This window comes from Terrapene carolina, unplaced genomic scaffold (genome assembly GCF_002925995.2).
Source record: "Terrapene carolina triunguis isolate 2854851 unplaced genomic scaffold, T_m_triunguis-2.0 Scaffold33715, whole genome shotgun sequence".
Classification (NCBI taxonomy): Eukaryota; Metazoa; Chordata; order Testudines; family Emydidae; genus Terrapene; species Terrapene triunguis.
The window spans coordinates 414,052-431,697 of NW_020698066.1; the positions used below are offsets into that span (position 1 = coordinate 414,052).

Consider the following 17,646-nt stretch of genomic DNA (forward strand, 5'->3'; position numbering starts at 1 on the left):
GGATTCTTTGCTCAGCGGCCACTGGGCTGCTGCATGACCTTCAGCAAGACACTTAAGATCTGTTTTTCTAAGGTGATGAGTACTCACAGCTACCAACTGACTTCAACTGAAGTTGCAGGTGTTCAGCACTTCTGAAAAAAATCAAGCCCATAAATCTTTGTGCTTCAGCTTCCTCTATCTGCAAAATGCAATAACTCACAGCAAAACACAAAGCTTTATATGGGACAGAGTCAAAGTGCTAATTTCATACTTTCAGACGTTTAAGTTTCTTGAAGTTTAACTTCAGCTCTGAATTCCAAATGGCTTTTGTCTGTTTTTGTTTAAACTACAACAGTCTTGTACTAAAAACACCCCACAACAAAAACCCCACAACAACCAGTAAGTTATGACGTACTCTCAACATTAATTTTAAATAAACAATGATTTTGCCTGGTTTCCTTATTATTTTCTTTTTCAATATTTATGACAGCCACAGGGAGGTAAGAAGGAGAACACCCTGCAGAGCTTCTAAGTAAAAGGGAAGCAGGAGCAAGTGACTCATGGAAGCCATCTGGGAATTAGGTCCAGAGACCTGCATGACTGATTGATCTTCTGGTGCCAGAGAAAGTATGCAGAGCTCTATAAACTACCTATGCTGGGCTCCTGCTGATGCCTGCTACCTTGCACTTTGTAAATTCCAAAGCCCTTTAGCTGGCTTATAATAGAAAGCAAGTCTTCAATCTTAACTATGGAGTAGCTACCTTCTCCCTAATAATACTCAACTGTGATTAAAAAAATTAAGGACAGATATTACTATTTGTTATTCAGAGCAGACAATGTACAGTGATGATCAAAGTAATCAAAATAAAGAAGTCTCTATCCCGAAGAGACTGAAGCTTGCAAGATAGAAGATGGGTTGCAATGGAAAGCAAAAAGGTGAGGGACAGTTAGGGTTTTTTAAAACTGCCTTCTTATGGGCCTTGCTATATACACACAGAATGTTCTTCCCTTCTGCCAGCAAGGCAGGTCAGTTGAAGGTAAAAACCTAATATGCAGACCAAAAGAATATCTGATTTTCAGAACCACCATCTTGATCGTATTTTGAAGGAATGCTAACAGCTTCCATAGCAGGGGAGACTACAAAGATTAGAACTGTTTAGCTTAGAAAAAAGAGACCACTAAAGTGGGATATAATAGCAATCTAAACAAACATGAATAGTGTGGAAAAAGTGAATAGACAAATGTTATTTTTCCTTTCCCACAATACAACAGCTTCCATAACCCTGATCATCTTTGTTGCTCTTCTCTGAACCTTTTCCAGTTCCGCTATATCCTCTGAGATGGGGTGACTAGAAATGGACAGAGTATGCAACATGTGTGCACACCATGGATTTAAGATACTATTTAAGTTTTATTTATTTTGTCAAGTTACTCAGATTTGATTTTATGCAGCCATGTTAGCTGGAAGGAAAATACTTAATTTTCCTTTAATATTCCCTGGCTCCCAACCAGACTAAGCTATGGGGTTCTCAACCTGGGGGTTGTGACTGCTTCTACTTTCTTTATGGTTAGATTAAGAGGTTTGGGGGAGACAGGGTTCCAAATTTTTTTCCTGTTGCAATGTGGGGTAAGAGTAGAAAAGAAGTTGAAAACCACTGGACTAACTTGGCAACCAGCATCAATCTCTCATTACTATTATCTAGAGAACAACTCTACTTCACCTTCACCAGTTTTCCACTGATCTCCGGCATGTCTCCAATCTTCCGATTATCTAGCATCCGTATTTCGTAGGACTGACCTTTAGAGAAAAAAGTTTGTATCAATAAAAAGGTGACATACAAAGCCTCTATGTTTAAAGCAGAGAATATTTGGTTTATATTCAGCATGTTGTAGAAACATAAGGTTAAGGAACTCTTATAGGGAGTTCTCAGTATATAGCTGGTTGCATAAGAATAAAGTGAAACTTTTACGGTACTGCTAAAACTACAGATACTTCCAAACCCTATGTATCCTACTTTATGTCTAGTGCAAGTGTTTATTCCTATTTGGCAGAAAGGAACACAGACCACACCAAAAGTTGAATTCCTTTATATCTGAAATAGCTGAAAGGCAATATGTTGACGACAAAATAGAATATTTTCACAAGTACCATATATTCTGACTGCAACGGAATGAGTTTTTATACCGTTTACAGCTGCATTTATGTACTGATTGCCTGTATTTTAACTTGCCTTAAACACATTCTGCCTATGGGGTAAAAACCCTTCCTATAACTTTCTAAAAGTGGCAGTCTTTAAAATAGTTACCTTCAGAGTTCAAAACGGTGACCAGAATGGTCACAGTAAGCGTTGTGGGACACCTCCTAGAGGCCATTTAGGGCGACATAAGCAACGCAGTGTCTACACTGACACTATGTCATCCTAAGTGCTTCGCCTCTTGTCAAGGCACAGCAGCAGAGTTAAACCAGTGGGAGGAACATTGCAGTGTGTACACCTCCACAGTTACGTCGACGTAAGCTGCCTTACGTTGCCTTAACTTTGTAGCGTAGACAAGCCCGGAGACATTTCATTCAGCACCAACTGAGAATCAGACTTGTCTATATCACCTTGTCAGCTGGTCAGGTTGAATGAAGCATTATGTAATTAAGAGTAAAGTCAGAGTTTATCTAAGGATTATGTTAGCAGATGCTAGATCTCTAGCAGATTCAGGGCAAAACTTGCCATGCTTTGGCATTCCCTAACCACATATTCAAGACAACCAACGATGTATGAAACTAAGACATAACTGACAATCAGCTAAATTCACAGCTCAATTCCTTTGCTTAAATACTATAGTGACTGGTACCACATTAAAACCCAAGATACATAGAATTCACTTAGATTAAAATCACTAAAAGTTTTAATGTATACTCACACCCAGTAATCTAATCAAACATTAAATGTTACTACATTTACTCCAAAGAAGTCCAGAAGCAAAGCTTTTGGTGCTTGAAGGTTGTTACACAGAAAATCAGACCATGTAGTCAAATACTGAGACACTGACTGTGGCCAGTACCAGATGCTTTAAAGGAAAATGTAAGAACATTGCAATGGACAATTATGGAATAATTTTTCCATAGGAGGAAGTTTTGTCTGAACCCTTTCAGTTAGTGGTTGGTCTATCTCAGAAACTTTAATCAAGTATTTATAAAGACAAATAACTTTAAACATTTGGATTCCAAAACACTAGCCTAGAGGATCAAAAGAAATGTATGGCTAACCAAAAAAGCTATTTACAAAACTACACAAAGCTGTACCAATTTATATTTTTCTTAGACCAAGCTCTTTAGTGCAAGGACCTCATATCTACTAAGCTTGTGCAACACCTAGCACAACACAGCCCCTGTCATAATATTGCCCATTGCTATTATAATAAATTTAGGTATTTTCCTGAACCATTCATAAAATAATTACATATATTCCTCACTGAGATACCAATGAAGGAAATGCAATCCAGAAGACCCAGACAGGATGGGCCTACACAAATTCCCTTTCACATTCAGTACTTAGAGCCCAAACAATGTACTTACATGTAAAATATTTTTCTTAGAAGCATTTATTCCAGTTAAATCCTTCTTGATTATAAGTGGTCCCTTCCATCTTGGAAGATCCAAAACAAATACATGCAGTACACACACCCCACTCCAAATATTTTAAGCCAGAAGGGAGCATTATGATCTAGTCAGACCTCTTACATAACACAGAGAATATATTATGGTCTTGTATTCAATCACGTAAAAACTGCTATTACTCTCAAGGTGCTTAAAACAAATATAGAAAGAGTAGGTTATAAATATAAGTCCCACAAGATAAGATACATAGTGACCTTATTCATGTGGAAATCTGAAGATGATATCGGTCATCATGCCAGTATTAAATGTAGGTACAGTCTGCATACATGGATTCTGCCCCCTCCCACCTATCCTCTATTCCCCCCACAAGGCCACCACCTCACCTTACATGTGTCTCTTCTCCAGGGTCCAGGCACCTAATTAGTGGAGCCACTCCTGCGCGGCTCCACTAATTAGGAGGTGGGCCCTTCATTCTCTCGTGTGCGGCTGCCCAGGCACGCACCTTAAAAGGGAACTATCTGCGGACCACCTGAATGGAGCTCATGGACCACTGGTGGTCCACGGACCACAATTTGAGAACCTCTGGCTTATATGTTTTATTTTTAACTTACCCACTATGGTAGCATTTCTTCCCTTAAGCTCAGCAAGAGAAAAACTTCCCAAGTTTGTCTACTGACTGGTGAAGTTTAGTGGAAAGGACTTCCCTAGAAGATCTTTCTATCATAGGCTACTAGATAAAATGGCTAGACTCGCATGACAAGTAATCTAACTGGCTTCCTGTAAGTGAGACAGACAGTAAAGTACTTAAGGGCTGCAAGGACATCTACCTGTACGTGTTACTTTGTAAATATTTGCACAGATAGAACATTCAGAATTTACCTTTCAAACATACGTTAGTCATAAATAGCTTTCCAAGACTTGACAGTAACCTAGATTGTTACACAGATGCTTGAGCCCTGGTTAACTGCCATTTAAGAGCACAATGATTTTAACCTTTGAATTATCTCAAAAAAAAAAAACAAACACACAATAAAAACATCAGCCAAGTAACTAACCTAACCAACCATATATAAAATGGACACCACCTTAATGTCTAGTGAATTTTTTCAATTTTAATTAAAATTAGTTTCATATATACATCTGTCCGTGTCTCCTTCCCCATTTGGGGGCATTTCCAAGTCACATTTTCATACTCTTAAAAATAATGTCTCTTTACTTTATTGTTGGGCGAAAACCAACAAAAAGAAACTGATCAGCTATAAAGGGGACACAATTAAACATATTATATATAAAATGTTGTCAAATGCATGAAGTAATAAAAATTGTGAAGTATCCCACCTATACCAAATCTCTCTATTTATATTCATTTTGAGTGCTACCCGCAGGTACAAAAAAATTCAGACAGTATCCTTTAAAATGTGAAATAACACTTCACTTTCATACTAGTACAGTAACAGGTCTTTTAAGCTTGATTTTCTAGTTAATTACATAGAAGTAAGCTTGACCTTTGTTTTCCATGAAGCAAAATAATTTCAGTATCTTTTTCCAATATTTGCAGAGTCTCCTCTCAGTAGTGGCATTTTTTCTATCCCTACACATTCCCTTCCCAGAAGGATTCCCTCCGCCTTTAAACTTAAATTAATATTAAATTTTTAGATTTCTCTGGCTTTAGGTGCTCCTACTGCTTTGTAGCTACCAAAATACTTTTGCAGAATAATACCTAAAAGATTAATTCACTGTTTTGGGTGCACTTCTAACCTTTTAGAGGTTTAGTTACTACCCTCTGCATATATGCTGGCTTCTCTAACTCCTCTGCCAGCACCTCTGAAGTTTCATGATACATTTTGTTACCATCTCTTCTTACCTGTTCTTAGACTGTCCCAGTGGTCTAGTGCTTGGACTTTAAGTTTAAGGTAGAAGGAGACTTCCTAGGAAGCCAATGTGTGGGAACAGAACATTAAAATATGATCGGTAGTGGCAAGTCCTATCTGATCCCTATGTAGCAGTCACTAAAGCCTTATTTTAGTAGCAGCCTGTGCAGTCTTGAGAGTTACTCACCTAATGAGGATTTGCTTATGTATCCCTCCACAAGCAGAAATGCAGAATGCCAAGTCAGATATCTGTGACATCAAGGTCAAGATTTTAACAATTGGGTGCCTGTAGTTAGATGCCTACCTACCTCATTTTCTACAGTGTTAAGCGCACAGCAGCTCCCACTGAAGTCAACTTTAACATTAGACATGCTGTTATATGCTGTAACTTTTTAGTAATGTCATTACAAAAGTGATTAAAATACAGTCCCAGACCACTTTAACCATATAACTGCAGACCAAAGAAATGATCCAACTGTAGGTTTTTATTGTTGGTAAATTCAAGCAATTTGTATTTAACTATCAAGGAATATGTAGATAAAAGCAAATATGATGTAATGCGCATTTATTTTTTAATTTAAAACATGCATATTTACACGCTGCCCTTAGACCATGGTATATTGCTGAAATGGACCTAGGTCACGAGAGTCGGACATACTGGCATACATGACGGTCAGGAGAGACATAAGAGGAATACCATAAGCATGCTAGATGTCCCTGAAATGGACAGCCAAAGCTATAAGCTGTAAGCAGAAACCTCCCCCAGCACTCTTGGTCTTTCATTTTCACATGGAAATTCTAAAGATGAAGATACCACCCCTACTTTTCATTCCTATACTTTTCAGCATCCCAACATTCATTAAGCTACATCCACGGTAAACAACATATGCAGAAGACGCATACTAACCTTGGTTCAAGTAAGTAAGAGTTTCATCGTGCAATTTGACTGCTGGAGATGTTGCAGCACACATAACGTATTGAAACGGTGGATGTTTGGTCTCGCTGTCTGGTGGAAGGCTGGAATCTTCCTGCTTGAAAATTGGCAGTGCCAAAACATCACTGAAACAAAAATCCCACAACATCAGTCTGAAAGAAGCATCCATTTATGTTACAAAACAAAGGCAAAATCAGAACCACCACCACCTTAGGAAAAATATTTTCAAAAAGCTGAGTGGATAAAAATTAATTAAAAAAAAAATCAAGAATATATTTAAATCAGATTTTTTTTTAATTAAATAGATTGGGCCTTAGCATAGGTTACTATAATCTATTTAAATTAAAATATAAAAATATTAAGCAGTACATGTCTGCTGCAAAGTTTTAAAGAAAGTCAAACCACTCAACTGGTTGAAGTTACTGGCCAAGCCCCAGGAACCAGAGTTTGCTGAAGTGCTAAATCAGCTTTTGACAGCAGTAGCCTCTTGTGCAGGTTCAGAGAGACTGTTTTCTCCATTGCAGTTCATTTAAGTAGTTCAGTTCACTGACTAGATCATTCAAAGTTAAGAAACTAAAGAGAGCTGATAAAGTGGAAAAAACTTGTTCTTCCCTTCCAATGTATGAATAAAATTGTCTAGTATAGAAGGATGAGATCTGCTAGTTCTAGACTCTGGTGGAGCTGGACAGGTGGAAGCAAGACAGGAAGTTTTATCTGCATTGGTAGTTTTGGGAAGACTATGTCTAGAACTAGGGAAGCAGCCATGAGACATGGTTTCTATTCTTTCATCTGCCACTAATATACTTTGACCTTCTGAAGTCACTGGACTGCTCTGGTTCAGTTTCTCCATCTGGGAAGCAAGGTTAAGAGATATGCCTACTTGAATAGTTCTATACGATATATTGCTTATAGGTTCACACTCCTAAGTGAAAGAATTCCAAGCTCAAATGTCTAAAGCCATTATAGTTGCAGTAAGAAGAGTTTTGTCGCAGCACCTACAATGCAACTTATCTCAAGCACCTAAACCAACAGTCCCTTTCCTAGTGAAAGGTGAAGTTACTGCCAAACAAACACAAACAGAAACTATCTACATTATAAATTGGAAGCAGGCTGTAACCAAGTTCCTGGAGGTTCTATTAGAAGTACAGCATAGACAAGGTTCAAAGGGACAAGTGATGAGTGAAACTTCAGCAGATCAAAGAAAGTAAGAAGGGTTATTGGAGGAAGTTATGGTGACAAGCTTCAAAGTTAACATCAGGTAAGAAAGTAGTTCATGGCCTGCTTTACTTTGCTTTACTGTATGTACACTAAATTGGTAAGATGATTTACCTTGCCAGTGTGGCAATCACAGACAATACGGCTAAGAAAATAAAAAAGAATCCAACTGAAGGCTCCTGTTCTGCCCATGTTTATGAACAAAGGTTGTTGATAGTCACTTAAGACACATCTAGGAGGTGAATCTTCCTACTCATCAGGCCACCCTCAATATGGATGCAGCTACCAAGCATGTATTTTCACTTAAGTGTTTAGTAAATTCTGCTGATTCTTGTCTAAAACAGCCAGCTCTAGGTATATAAAGCCTTCCCCAGATAAAGAAAAAGAATAGAAAGTGATGAAAGGAAATACAGTAGAACCTCAGAATTACAAACACCAGAATTACCAACTGACTAGTCAACCACACACCTCATTTGGAACCAGAAGTACATAATCAGGCAGCAGCAGAGACAGAAAAAAAAAGCAAATACAGTACAGTACTGTGTTAAACGTAAACTACTAAAAAAATAAAAGGAAAACAGCATTTTTTCTTCTGCATAGTAAAGTTTCAAAGCTGTATTAAATCAATGTTCAGTTGTAAAAAAAAAATTAAACAAAAGCCGTAACATTTTGTTCAGAGTTACAAACAACCTCCATATCCAAGACGCTCGTAACGTTGAGGTTCTACTGTAATGGAAAACATTTAACTCAAGATTTCTTTAGACCATTTGTTTAAAAGCTGAAGCCACATGGAGAGACGCCATCTGCCCCACAATCGCCAAGGATATTCCATAAGCCATGCAATCCCTTTGAGAGGAAATGGAAGGCAAAAACAATACCCAGCTAACCAGAATACAGTGTATTTCTAGATACGATTTAGAACTTCAGCAGTAAACATGTACTGCTTGAACATGGGTCCCTTCCATCCTGGGTATTTATTATGGATGGCGTGATTGATGGATGACTAGAAGATGTCCACATCTATGACAGTAACTTCCTCTTTGGCTGTTAGGCATCTACCCTGGTACTTTGTGTTGTGCATACTAGCAAGAAAATTAGGTGGTATAAATGCTTTCTCCATCTGCTTGCTCACTGACTGCAAACTTTAAATTTGTTGTTGGATATCCTGCAGTGTTGCTTGAAGGTCTTTCCAAACTTCAACAGCATCAGCAATAAAGCAATTTGTCCAAAGTTATAGAAACAGGTTTCAGTATATTTAGCATATCTTCTACATTTCTCTTCAGTCTTATGTTTAGTCTTACGTTGATTACATTTGGCTGCGATAGTTCCATCTATTTTGTCCTGCTTTTCTTTACAAGTTTTCATCTGCATAGGCAAGTTTTTAATAAACAACTCACAATAGTCAACCTCTGAATGCCATCTTGCGTCATGGGGGAGAATTAGTTTTGATCCTCCTCCTGTGTTCAGTGAAGCTGAAACAAAGTGACTCGCAGAAGTATTTTACAATTTGAAAAATTTGCTTTATTCCTGGAGTATGTAAGTGTTTGACAAGAAGATGCATCAAATAGGCACTACACACCCATCTATTACAGGTTTCAGGTTCACTTCATTATTCTCTTCTAGACTTCGTATCTTAATTTCAATGTATTTTTATTTATAAATTACAGTAAGTTTCGCATCTAAGTCAAAATTTCAAATTTAATTTTAAACAGGTTTATTTTTTTAAAGAAAAATATGTTTAATGTAAACAAAAAATCTGATTTCAATAAAAAGCTTGGTTTTTTTAACCACTCTGGCCTCTTTATACTTTTGGCACAGGTGGCAGTCATAATCTCTACTTTTTGCCGAGAAAAAACTCCTCTTACGGGCAACCTTAATTCTGACATCTTCTAACTTTTGAGTGCAAGATTTTACCACCTTAAAAATGTGGAAAATTTTATATACAATATCACTTTTTATTAATGTTCCTATTCTCCAATGGAGAAAATCAGAATGGCTGAGCTCCAAAGAGCTTGAATATTTGCTTCAAGCAAACAATGCCCAACTTTATGCTTCAGACAATTTTGTCTTCACATCCTTCTCACAGTGACCGCTATCTTCTTCTGTGCCAGCCCTACACCTGGAAATGTCTTCCTTGCCTGGTCCACAAGGTCACCTCCCTTTCCAAACACAAATCCCTTCTGAACTACTTCCTTTGTGAAGAAAACAACTGGCTCCCAAGGCCACAGAGTAAATGGGGAGTCGTCATATTTATATAAACAAAAAAATCATTTTATCAAGAATTTTATAATCAAAAGTGACTCTATAATTGACCACTCTTAATTTTGTTTGTTTTAGATCAAATGACCTTTTTATGTAGTATGCAGTGCATTGATATCCAGCTTGTGGTCCAGAGGTCACTTGTGGCCTTTGGGGCTCTAAATTGTGACTTCTCAGGGTGAATGTATGTATTAATGAGTATTTGATAAGGTAAAACTTGTGCTCCCACAGCCACGCTCTGCAATGTTAAAGTAAGTGCTTGAATCATCCACATAACTACAAGAAGGAGGCAGAAAGCATCACATCCCCAAATCCTCCCAAAGCTTCTTTCCCTGCAGCCCAAGGAACAGCTCTGATGAGAGTTGGGAGCACTCAGAGCAAGCAGCTCCTGGCCCTTCCCTGTTGCAGCTGCTCAGAAAGTCCCCTGCTACATTATAGAAGAGAGGTCAGTAACTCTGGCTACTCCACTGCCTTCTTCCCTGACAGGCTGCGGGAGCTTCAGAGACAGCAGGATGGAAACTCAACTGGCTATGAGCCTGAGCCAAGGAGAGCACCTAACAAAGGATGGCTCCCCTTTCTCATACAACCCACAGCAACCCAGGAAAAGGAGTAAGGAGAATCGGAGAATCAGCCACCAGTTACATCTCCCTTGTTCTCTGCCCATCTCAGCACAGGTTAGAGAAACCAGTTGGCTGCCCCAACTTGTTCCAGCTGGTTACGGTCATGGGATCAATGCCATCGGGGATACTGAAAAGCAGTATGCCACAGCCACTCCGCTGCTCTGCTCCCCACACACACCTTTCATCACAGGTTGTAAGGAGGGAGGCATAGGAACTAGCCAGGAAAGTTCAACAGAATCTGTCTTGAAGTACTAGGTACAACTCTACCTCGATATAACGCTGTCCTTGGGAGCCAAAAAAATCTTACAGTGTTATAGGTAAGTTATATCAAACTTGCTTTGATCCACCAGAATGCGCAGCACCGCCCCCCCGGAGCGCTGCTTTAGTGCGTTATATCCGAATTCGTGTTATATCGGGTCACGTTATATCGGGGTAGAGGTGTATGTCTCCTTAACCTTTTAGAAATGTGTTCAGCCATCAGGCTGAAAAGGCTGGACACCACTGATCTAGAACATTGGGGTCATTACCATAAATAAAAATTTACAGCAGAACAAAAAAAATGTAAACAAATTTACCATTCTATTAAAAAGGTATTTGTAATATGTAATGCATATTGTTTTATGTATGACATTTGTATACTATAAATTTTTAGATTGTAAGTTCTTCAGGACATGGATTGTGTCTATGTTTTGCACAGCACCCAGTATAACAAAGCTGCAATCCTAATTGGAGCAGGACTTCTGGGATCTACTACAAATAAAATAAGGTTATATTCATATAAATTGTGCTTTATATTTGTATGTGGAAAAAAATAGCCAAACAAAAAATAATATTTAAAGAAAAGAAGTGCAAAAGTTGTTTGATCTATTGTTTAAAAAAGCTGCTCAGAACTTTTAAAATAGTAGAGGAAAACTCAATGATCACTTAGTGTTTCGCAAACTGGGGGCCCCACTGATCAACTCCACCACCTCTCTCCCTGTGCCTCCTGCACGCCGAGGAACAGCTGTTCAGCGGCGTGCAGGAGGCGCTGGGTGGGAAGGGGAGGAGCAGGGACGGGGTACACTGGGGAAGGACGGAGAAAGAAACAGGGAAGAGGAGGGACAGGGGTGGGGCGGGGCATTGAGGGAAGGGGTGGAATGGGGGCAGGGCCCGGGGCTTAGCGAGGGGTTTGGTGGTCCCTGAAAATTTTTAAATCAAAATGGGGGTCCTTGCTAAAAGCTTGAGAACCACTGACTTAGATAATTTGGTGTGTGTAACTATACAAGAAGTCTGGACAAAGATTCAAGTTTGTTTAGAAAGCCATGTAATGTTACGGGAACTACATTAAACAGTAATTTGATCTGTCAAAAGTAACAGTGCCCACAAATACATAAAAGAAGTGCGTACTGAATCACTCGCCTAAATGTTTTACTTTGTTAGTGCAGAGCTTGAAAAGTTTATCAGGCATCTAAAGAGCTATGAGACAAACATATCAGCCAGACACCAACATAACCAACAATGGGAGGGGGGACCCCCAACTGTGAGATCCAAACACACACACACACACACACACACCCCCCACATTAGTGGGGAATTGAACTGGGAGTTCTAGCCGGCTAGTGTCCATGGATCCTGTTCAACTGCAAGGCCTCTGCTTAGCAAGGGAATAGATTATTTTTGAAGTTCCACAAACATCCAACACCCCAGGCTGTAAGGAGCTCCCTCAGATACTGTCAGGGTGAAAGAATGATTGTGTTAATTTCAGCTCCCCAACTTCCATTCTTTGTTTTGGTTCTTATTTCCAAGAGACCCAGTTCCAACCCCAAGGCCACTCCTAACTTTCCCATGCTGCAGTCAAGCTGAACAGATCCTTTAAGGGCTTGTCTACAATTGGAAATCTACTGAAATAGCTATACCAGAATAGTTATTTTGGTATAAGCTCTGGTGTTAAGACTCTTGTTCCAGAGTAAGAGTACTTTTTCCTGGTTTAGCTTAATCCACTTCTAGAATAAAGATCTGCATATGGGGTTTATTCCGAAGTAACTATTTCATAATAGCTGTTTTGGTCAATTTACAAAAGTGGACAAAACCTTAGTTTCCTCTATTGCACACACAGTTTTGAATAGTAGCAGTTTAACTAACAAGCATTACACTTCCCACTAGGGTGACCAGACAGCAAGTGTGAAAAATCAGGACGGGGGCGGAGTGTAAAAGGTGCCTATATAAGACAAAGCCCGAAATATCAGGACTATCCCTATAAAATCGGGACATCTGGTCACCCTACTTCACACATGAATTTACGTGATTTTTTTCTAGCCCACTGTTAATGGCTATTGTTGGCTCTCAGTTACAGAGTTTAAATAAACAAATCCCCAAATGGTAGGCCATATTTTGGCAGGTAACTTATGAATACTGAAAACTGCAGTTTTTAAACCGAAATAGCCAGTTTTGAAAAAATTAAGTATAAAACATGAAAAAAGTATATTAGTAATCTGATTTAGTTTAAATGAAGGCTCACGGCTCTCATGATATGAGAAGAAAAAAATTCTCATTCCACCACAGAAACAGTGAATAGTTTCTTAAGATGAACATTTTCTCTCTTGACACAGCCTTCACTATTTGATGCCTTATTAAAAAACAACACAAAACACACTCATTTGCCCCAAAAGAACCAAGTTTGCTGCATCTGGATTCTGTTAACCCTCTTTCAGAGTATTAACCATTTACACAGCTTAAGTAGTTTTCACAGGGCTGCGGAACCATACTGGTTTTGGTCATGAACTTTGACAGGACCTACTATAAAAGCACTTAATGTCACGTTTCTGTGAGTGTCATAGCTAGTATAGTTACTTGTAACTGCCAAAATTACCATCACTAAAAGAATTTAGCAAAAAAATATTTGATTTTTTTCCCCTCCAGTTCAGGGGGTTGTTTTGTTTTCTGTACATTTAACAGCACTAGGTACATATCAAGTGTCACTGTTTCATATGTAGAGTTAGTTTCACTGTAGCATAAAGAACGCTTAAACAGATGATCAGAAAAAGATTTTTTAAATATATTTTTAAATTTCATGATCTACTATTTAAAGAGTATCATTAAAACCTGGAAATTTTTAAAATTACTCAATTCCAGGTTGACAGCATCTCTTTAAAATCTACATTGATTAATAGACATCCACAGGTATTCTGTTTGGATAAATGCTGGACTGGCTGACAACATACTTCTGGACATAAACTGACCATCAACTTGGGTGAGAATCCCCACATAGAAAAATAGTGTTCAGGTCACTAAATACATTATGAAGACTGGTAGTGGGGCAGGAAGCCCATGCTAGTCTTCCTTTAGAGAGAGAGAGCATGGACATATGATCTAGAGGTTTATTTCTATATAGCAAGCCTATTTTTCAAAAGATGAACACGTTCTTCTGTCACTTCCTTCCAGAGATTACAAATATTGGACTTCTCATACAAAAACAGGCACAACAGAATGAGACTCATGGTCACATTCTTTACATTCCATCACTTGCTTTTATTTTTCCATTTATGTCACCATCACTAACCCAAATCATATCCTACTATGTCCTACTGCAGATACAAGACCTAACATATCTGTTGTTGGTACCTAAAAACCCAGCATATTTGGGTAACCGACTCTGAACTTTACCCAAAGAATAATACAATCCCAATTAGACAATTCCTTTGACCACATGCTTACAGATGAAAATTGCAAAATAGTGCTAATGTTTTTGCCCATAGGTTATCTAAAAAGAACTTAGTTTGTGCTTTATTGTAACCCTAAAAATATGTGCAATATTGACTTTAGATTCTTACATGCAATTTCACAACTTGCACATTTTTTTTTTTATTTAAAAATGTTTTAAGTGCTGCTGCTATGGCTACTATTTGAGTGATAATTTCTTATGAGATCATGATTTATATAATCAACAGCAAAATCTCAGATTGGGTACCAAACACAAAGCAAGACGTGACTGAGAAAAGAGGAGCATTAGTATAGTAAGGCATGGATTCACAGGATGCAGCAGTACTCGAGCTAAGAAACAATACCATGCAATAGGAAGAATTAAAATCTATAAGCATGGAAGGAGAGGCATCATAAACAAAGCTCAGATCAGAATTCCTCAGATAGATAATACAAAGAACCAGAAGAAACAACGCATTTTAACAGGACTACTCAAAAGTCTGTTTTGTTTTGTTTTTTAAAACAAAACCTTTTCTTTCAAATAAAACAAAGAAAATGCACCAAAAATGGGCATATAAAATCAGCTTTGAGAGGAAGCCTGAACAATAATTTTAAAAAATAAATAAAAAGTAGAATGAGTTAATGCTAGCCAGACTGGTTACAGGGAATAAGAAGTGTTTAAAAATATACCTGAGAGAAGATTTGTATTAGCAACTAGATTACTAATAAGCTAGAGAAAATAAATGATAATTAAAAAAAAAACACTAAGAAAAATAAAGAGATGGACAATAAGAAAAATTGACCTCACAAAAATAACTGATTATAAAAACAGCTCAGGCAAGAACTGCAGGCCCTGCACCACCTGGCACACAACTTCATTCCCATTAAATGAAGCATCTCAGATCTTGACTGAGATAAAGAGAATGGGTCAGAAAGATGGGCTACCACAGAGGAGAGCTGAGTGAATAAATACCAACAATCTCAAGTGGGAATGAGATACCTGTGAAGTTGATAATAAAAGAGAGTATCTAATTTTTCAGATTGGCAGACCTTTAACAAAAATCGCTATTTTAAAAGTGCAGGTAAGTGAATTAAATGAAAATCACCTTAGCAGGTACACACACTAGAATACCTGGACTTTGAAGACCACTCAGAAGCTTCAGCGAATGTTCAGTTTTGCCACCAAACTGATTAGAGTAAGCTACCAAGAGTATAGAAACACCTGTGCTTTACATACTGTATTCGATACCAATTCTTTTGTGGATTAAATTCAAGGTACTCGTTACTTGACAAAACCTTAAACTGAATAAAATCCAGTTATCTCAGTAGCCAGCTATCACCTATGCACCAGTATGTCATCTGTTTTTATGAAAATGCTTTGTCTGGTCCAAAGATGATGTGCACCGAAGGGCAGCATTCTAAACAGCAGGCCCTCGCCTCTGAAATTAGGTCCTATTGGATACATGTCCAAGTCCACACCTGGTTACCTTTACTGCCCAGTATGAGATCTGTCTCTTTGTCTAAGCTTTCCCAACCAGGTTCTGGAACTTCTTGGCACTGAGCCTACGGCTAGGTTTTCTTTGTCCTTTACGGTTAGCTAGATTGGTGTTACTAGTAAAGGAAGGAAGGTGGAATATAATCTATTTATTCTAAATAAACATTTAAATTTAAAGTGCACCCAGATGCCATGGTGATGGGCACCTTAAACACTTTCAGTGGAAAAGAACACCTGGAAACCCATCATGGGAAAATATACCTAATGAGAACAGACTGTACAACTGGGTATGAATTGGAAGAGTGACACGGTAGAAAAACAAACAATAAAAGCCATCACTATTTTAGGTTGCACAGAGACCCAAAGTCACCATTATTAAGCAAAAGATGAGCTGCCTAATAAAAGTACAACTAGATACTATGCTTGAAAGAATGCTGACTATTAGAGCTCATGGAAGAGCAATAAAAGTTATTAGATAGTTAATGAAAAACTAAATAAAAACAGCTTAACTAATTAACACCAATTTTGGGAAATATGACAGATTACCACCCTGAAGGATGCAAAAAGAACAAGAAAGGTAGATTTAGGGAAGAACACAGATCTAAAACTAGCAGCGCTTATGTTAAGAATATCTGCACTTTGGAAAGACTTCCTAATAAGGAATGTACCCAGGTTGCAGAAGTCCCATCCCCGGAGACGTTTAAAGCTAAGCTGCACAAGAGGCTCACAACAACCCTGTACTAGTCTCTGCAAACATGGGCTACTGTAGACGGTGCCATCTGCCCGTCCGCGTCCCCACCCCAGTACGCGTTATTGGGGTATGGCGATATCGTCGCTGTACGAAGGAGTAACGCCCAAGGCGGGCTCTGGGCACATGCTGGAGGAGGAAGGGATTGGGATCTGGCTGCTCTCACCCACCCACCTCCCGCAGCAGGGCAGAGGGTACACGCTGCGCTGGTACCTAACATGTGGCCAGGCACCGGGAGCGCCGCAGCGGCTGCGGGGGCAGCACTGACGGCGTAGCGGGACCTGCTGGCCGCGGCGGTCCGGGGAGCGCAGCGGGGCGGGTACCTCATGCTGTAGGCGCTGGCTCCCAGCTCCTGCCCGATGCCGGAGAGGCTGGCATCGAAATCGTGCGCCAGCCCGGACTCGATCACTTCATCCATCTTCAGCACCCACGCCATCTTCCGCCGCTCGGCGCGGCCGGAGGGGAGGAGCAGCTCAGCCCCGCCGCCGCCGCTACTCCTGTGGGAGGCGGTGACTCGGCGGGGGCGGGTAGGGCCCGGGGGAGGCGCCGAGAGCCCGGGAGAGGAAGGGGAGAGTCCGCGTTCAGCCCCGGGGGGGCCCTTTCCCCGCAGCAGCAGCAGCACCAGGGCGCGGGGCCGCTCTCAGCATCCTGCGCTCGCCCAGCCGCCGCGTGGGGCCCGGGACCCGGCGGCCTCGGCCCGGACACAGCAAGGGGCCGCCGCCGGCCGAGCTCCGACCCAGCCCAGCGGCGGGTGCCGCATCGTTCACGGGAGAAGCGGCAACAGCACCACCCCCTGCCTGGGGACCCGCCGCCGGCTACAGCCCGGGCGGGAACCCGCCGCCGGCGACAACAGCCCGGGCCGCCAGCGCCGCTTCCTTCCCGGTACCGCTACGGCTGTCCCCGTCTCCCCAGCCGGGCTCCGAGCACCCCGCTGAGAGACGCGGCGCCGCTCCTTGTCAGGCGCTCCGGGGACTGGGCTCTTCTGGGGTCTCCGCTCCAGCGCGGCTACAGAACCTGTACTAACATGGCGGGCGGCTATTTCCCCTTCCCCGTTCAGGTCCCCTACCGGGGCGGGACTTAGCCACAGCGAGAGGGAAGGTTGGCTGGAGCTTGTTGGCGGGCAGCAGGACTGTCCAATCAGAACCTCGAAGGGAGGCAAAGTAGACGGTAGCCAATCAAAAGGCAGTGCCCCAGGCCCCGCGACGTCGATTGCGAGCGACTCCGGGAGAAGTGACTA

General features: G+C 40.5%; 1 protein-coding gene across 3 annotated transcripts in view; it reads right to left on the minus strand.

Annotated features, from left to right (window-relative positions):
* The window catches only part of LOC112110662 (upstream-binding protein 1), a 49,328-nt gene extending 31,883 nt beyond the window's left edge, over positions 1–17,445 (minus strand). For all 3 annotated transcript variants that reach the window (XM_024205773.3, XM_024205772.3, XM_026663491.2), the window contains exons 1-3: positions 16,733–17,445; positions 6,368–6,519; positions 1,701–1,777 (exon numbers count right to left, since the gene is read on the minus strand). In XM_024205773.3, coding sequence (XP_024061541.2) covers positions 1,701–1,777; positions 6,368–6,519; positions 16,733–16,845 — 342 coding nt within the window. In that variant the 5' untranslated portion in view covers positions 16,846–17,445. The remainder of the gene's footprint in view (positions 1–1,700; positions 1,778–6,367; positions 6,520–16,732) is intronic.
* Between the last annotated feature and the right edge of the window lie 201 nt (positions 17,446–17,646).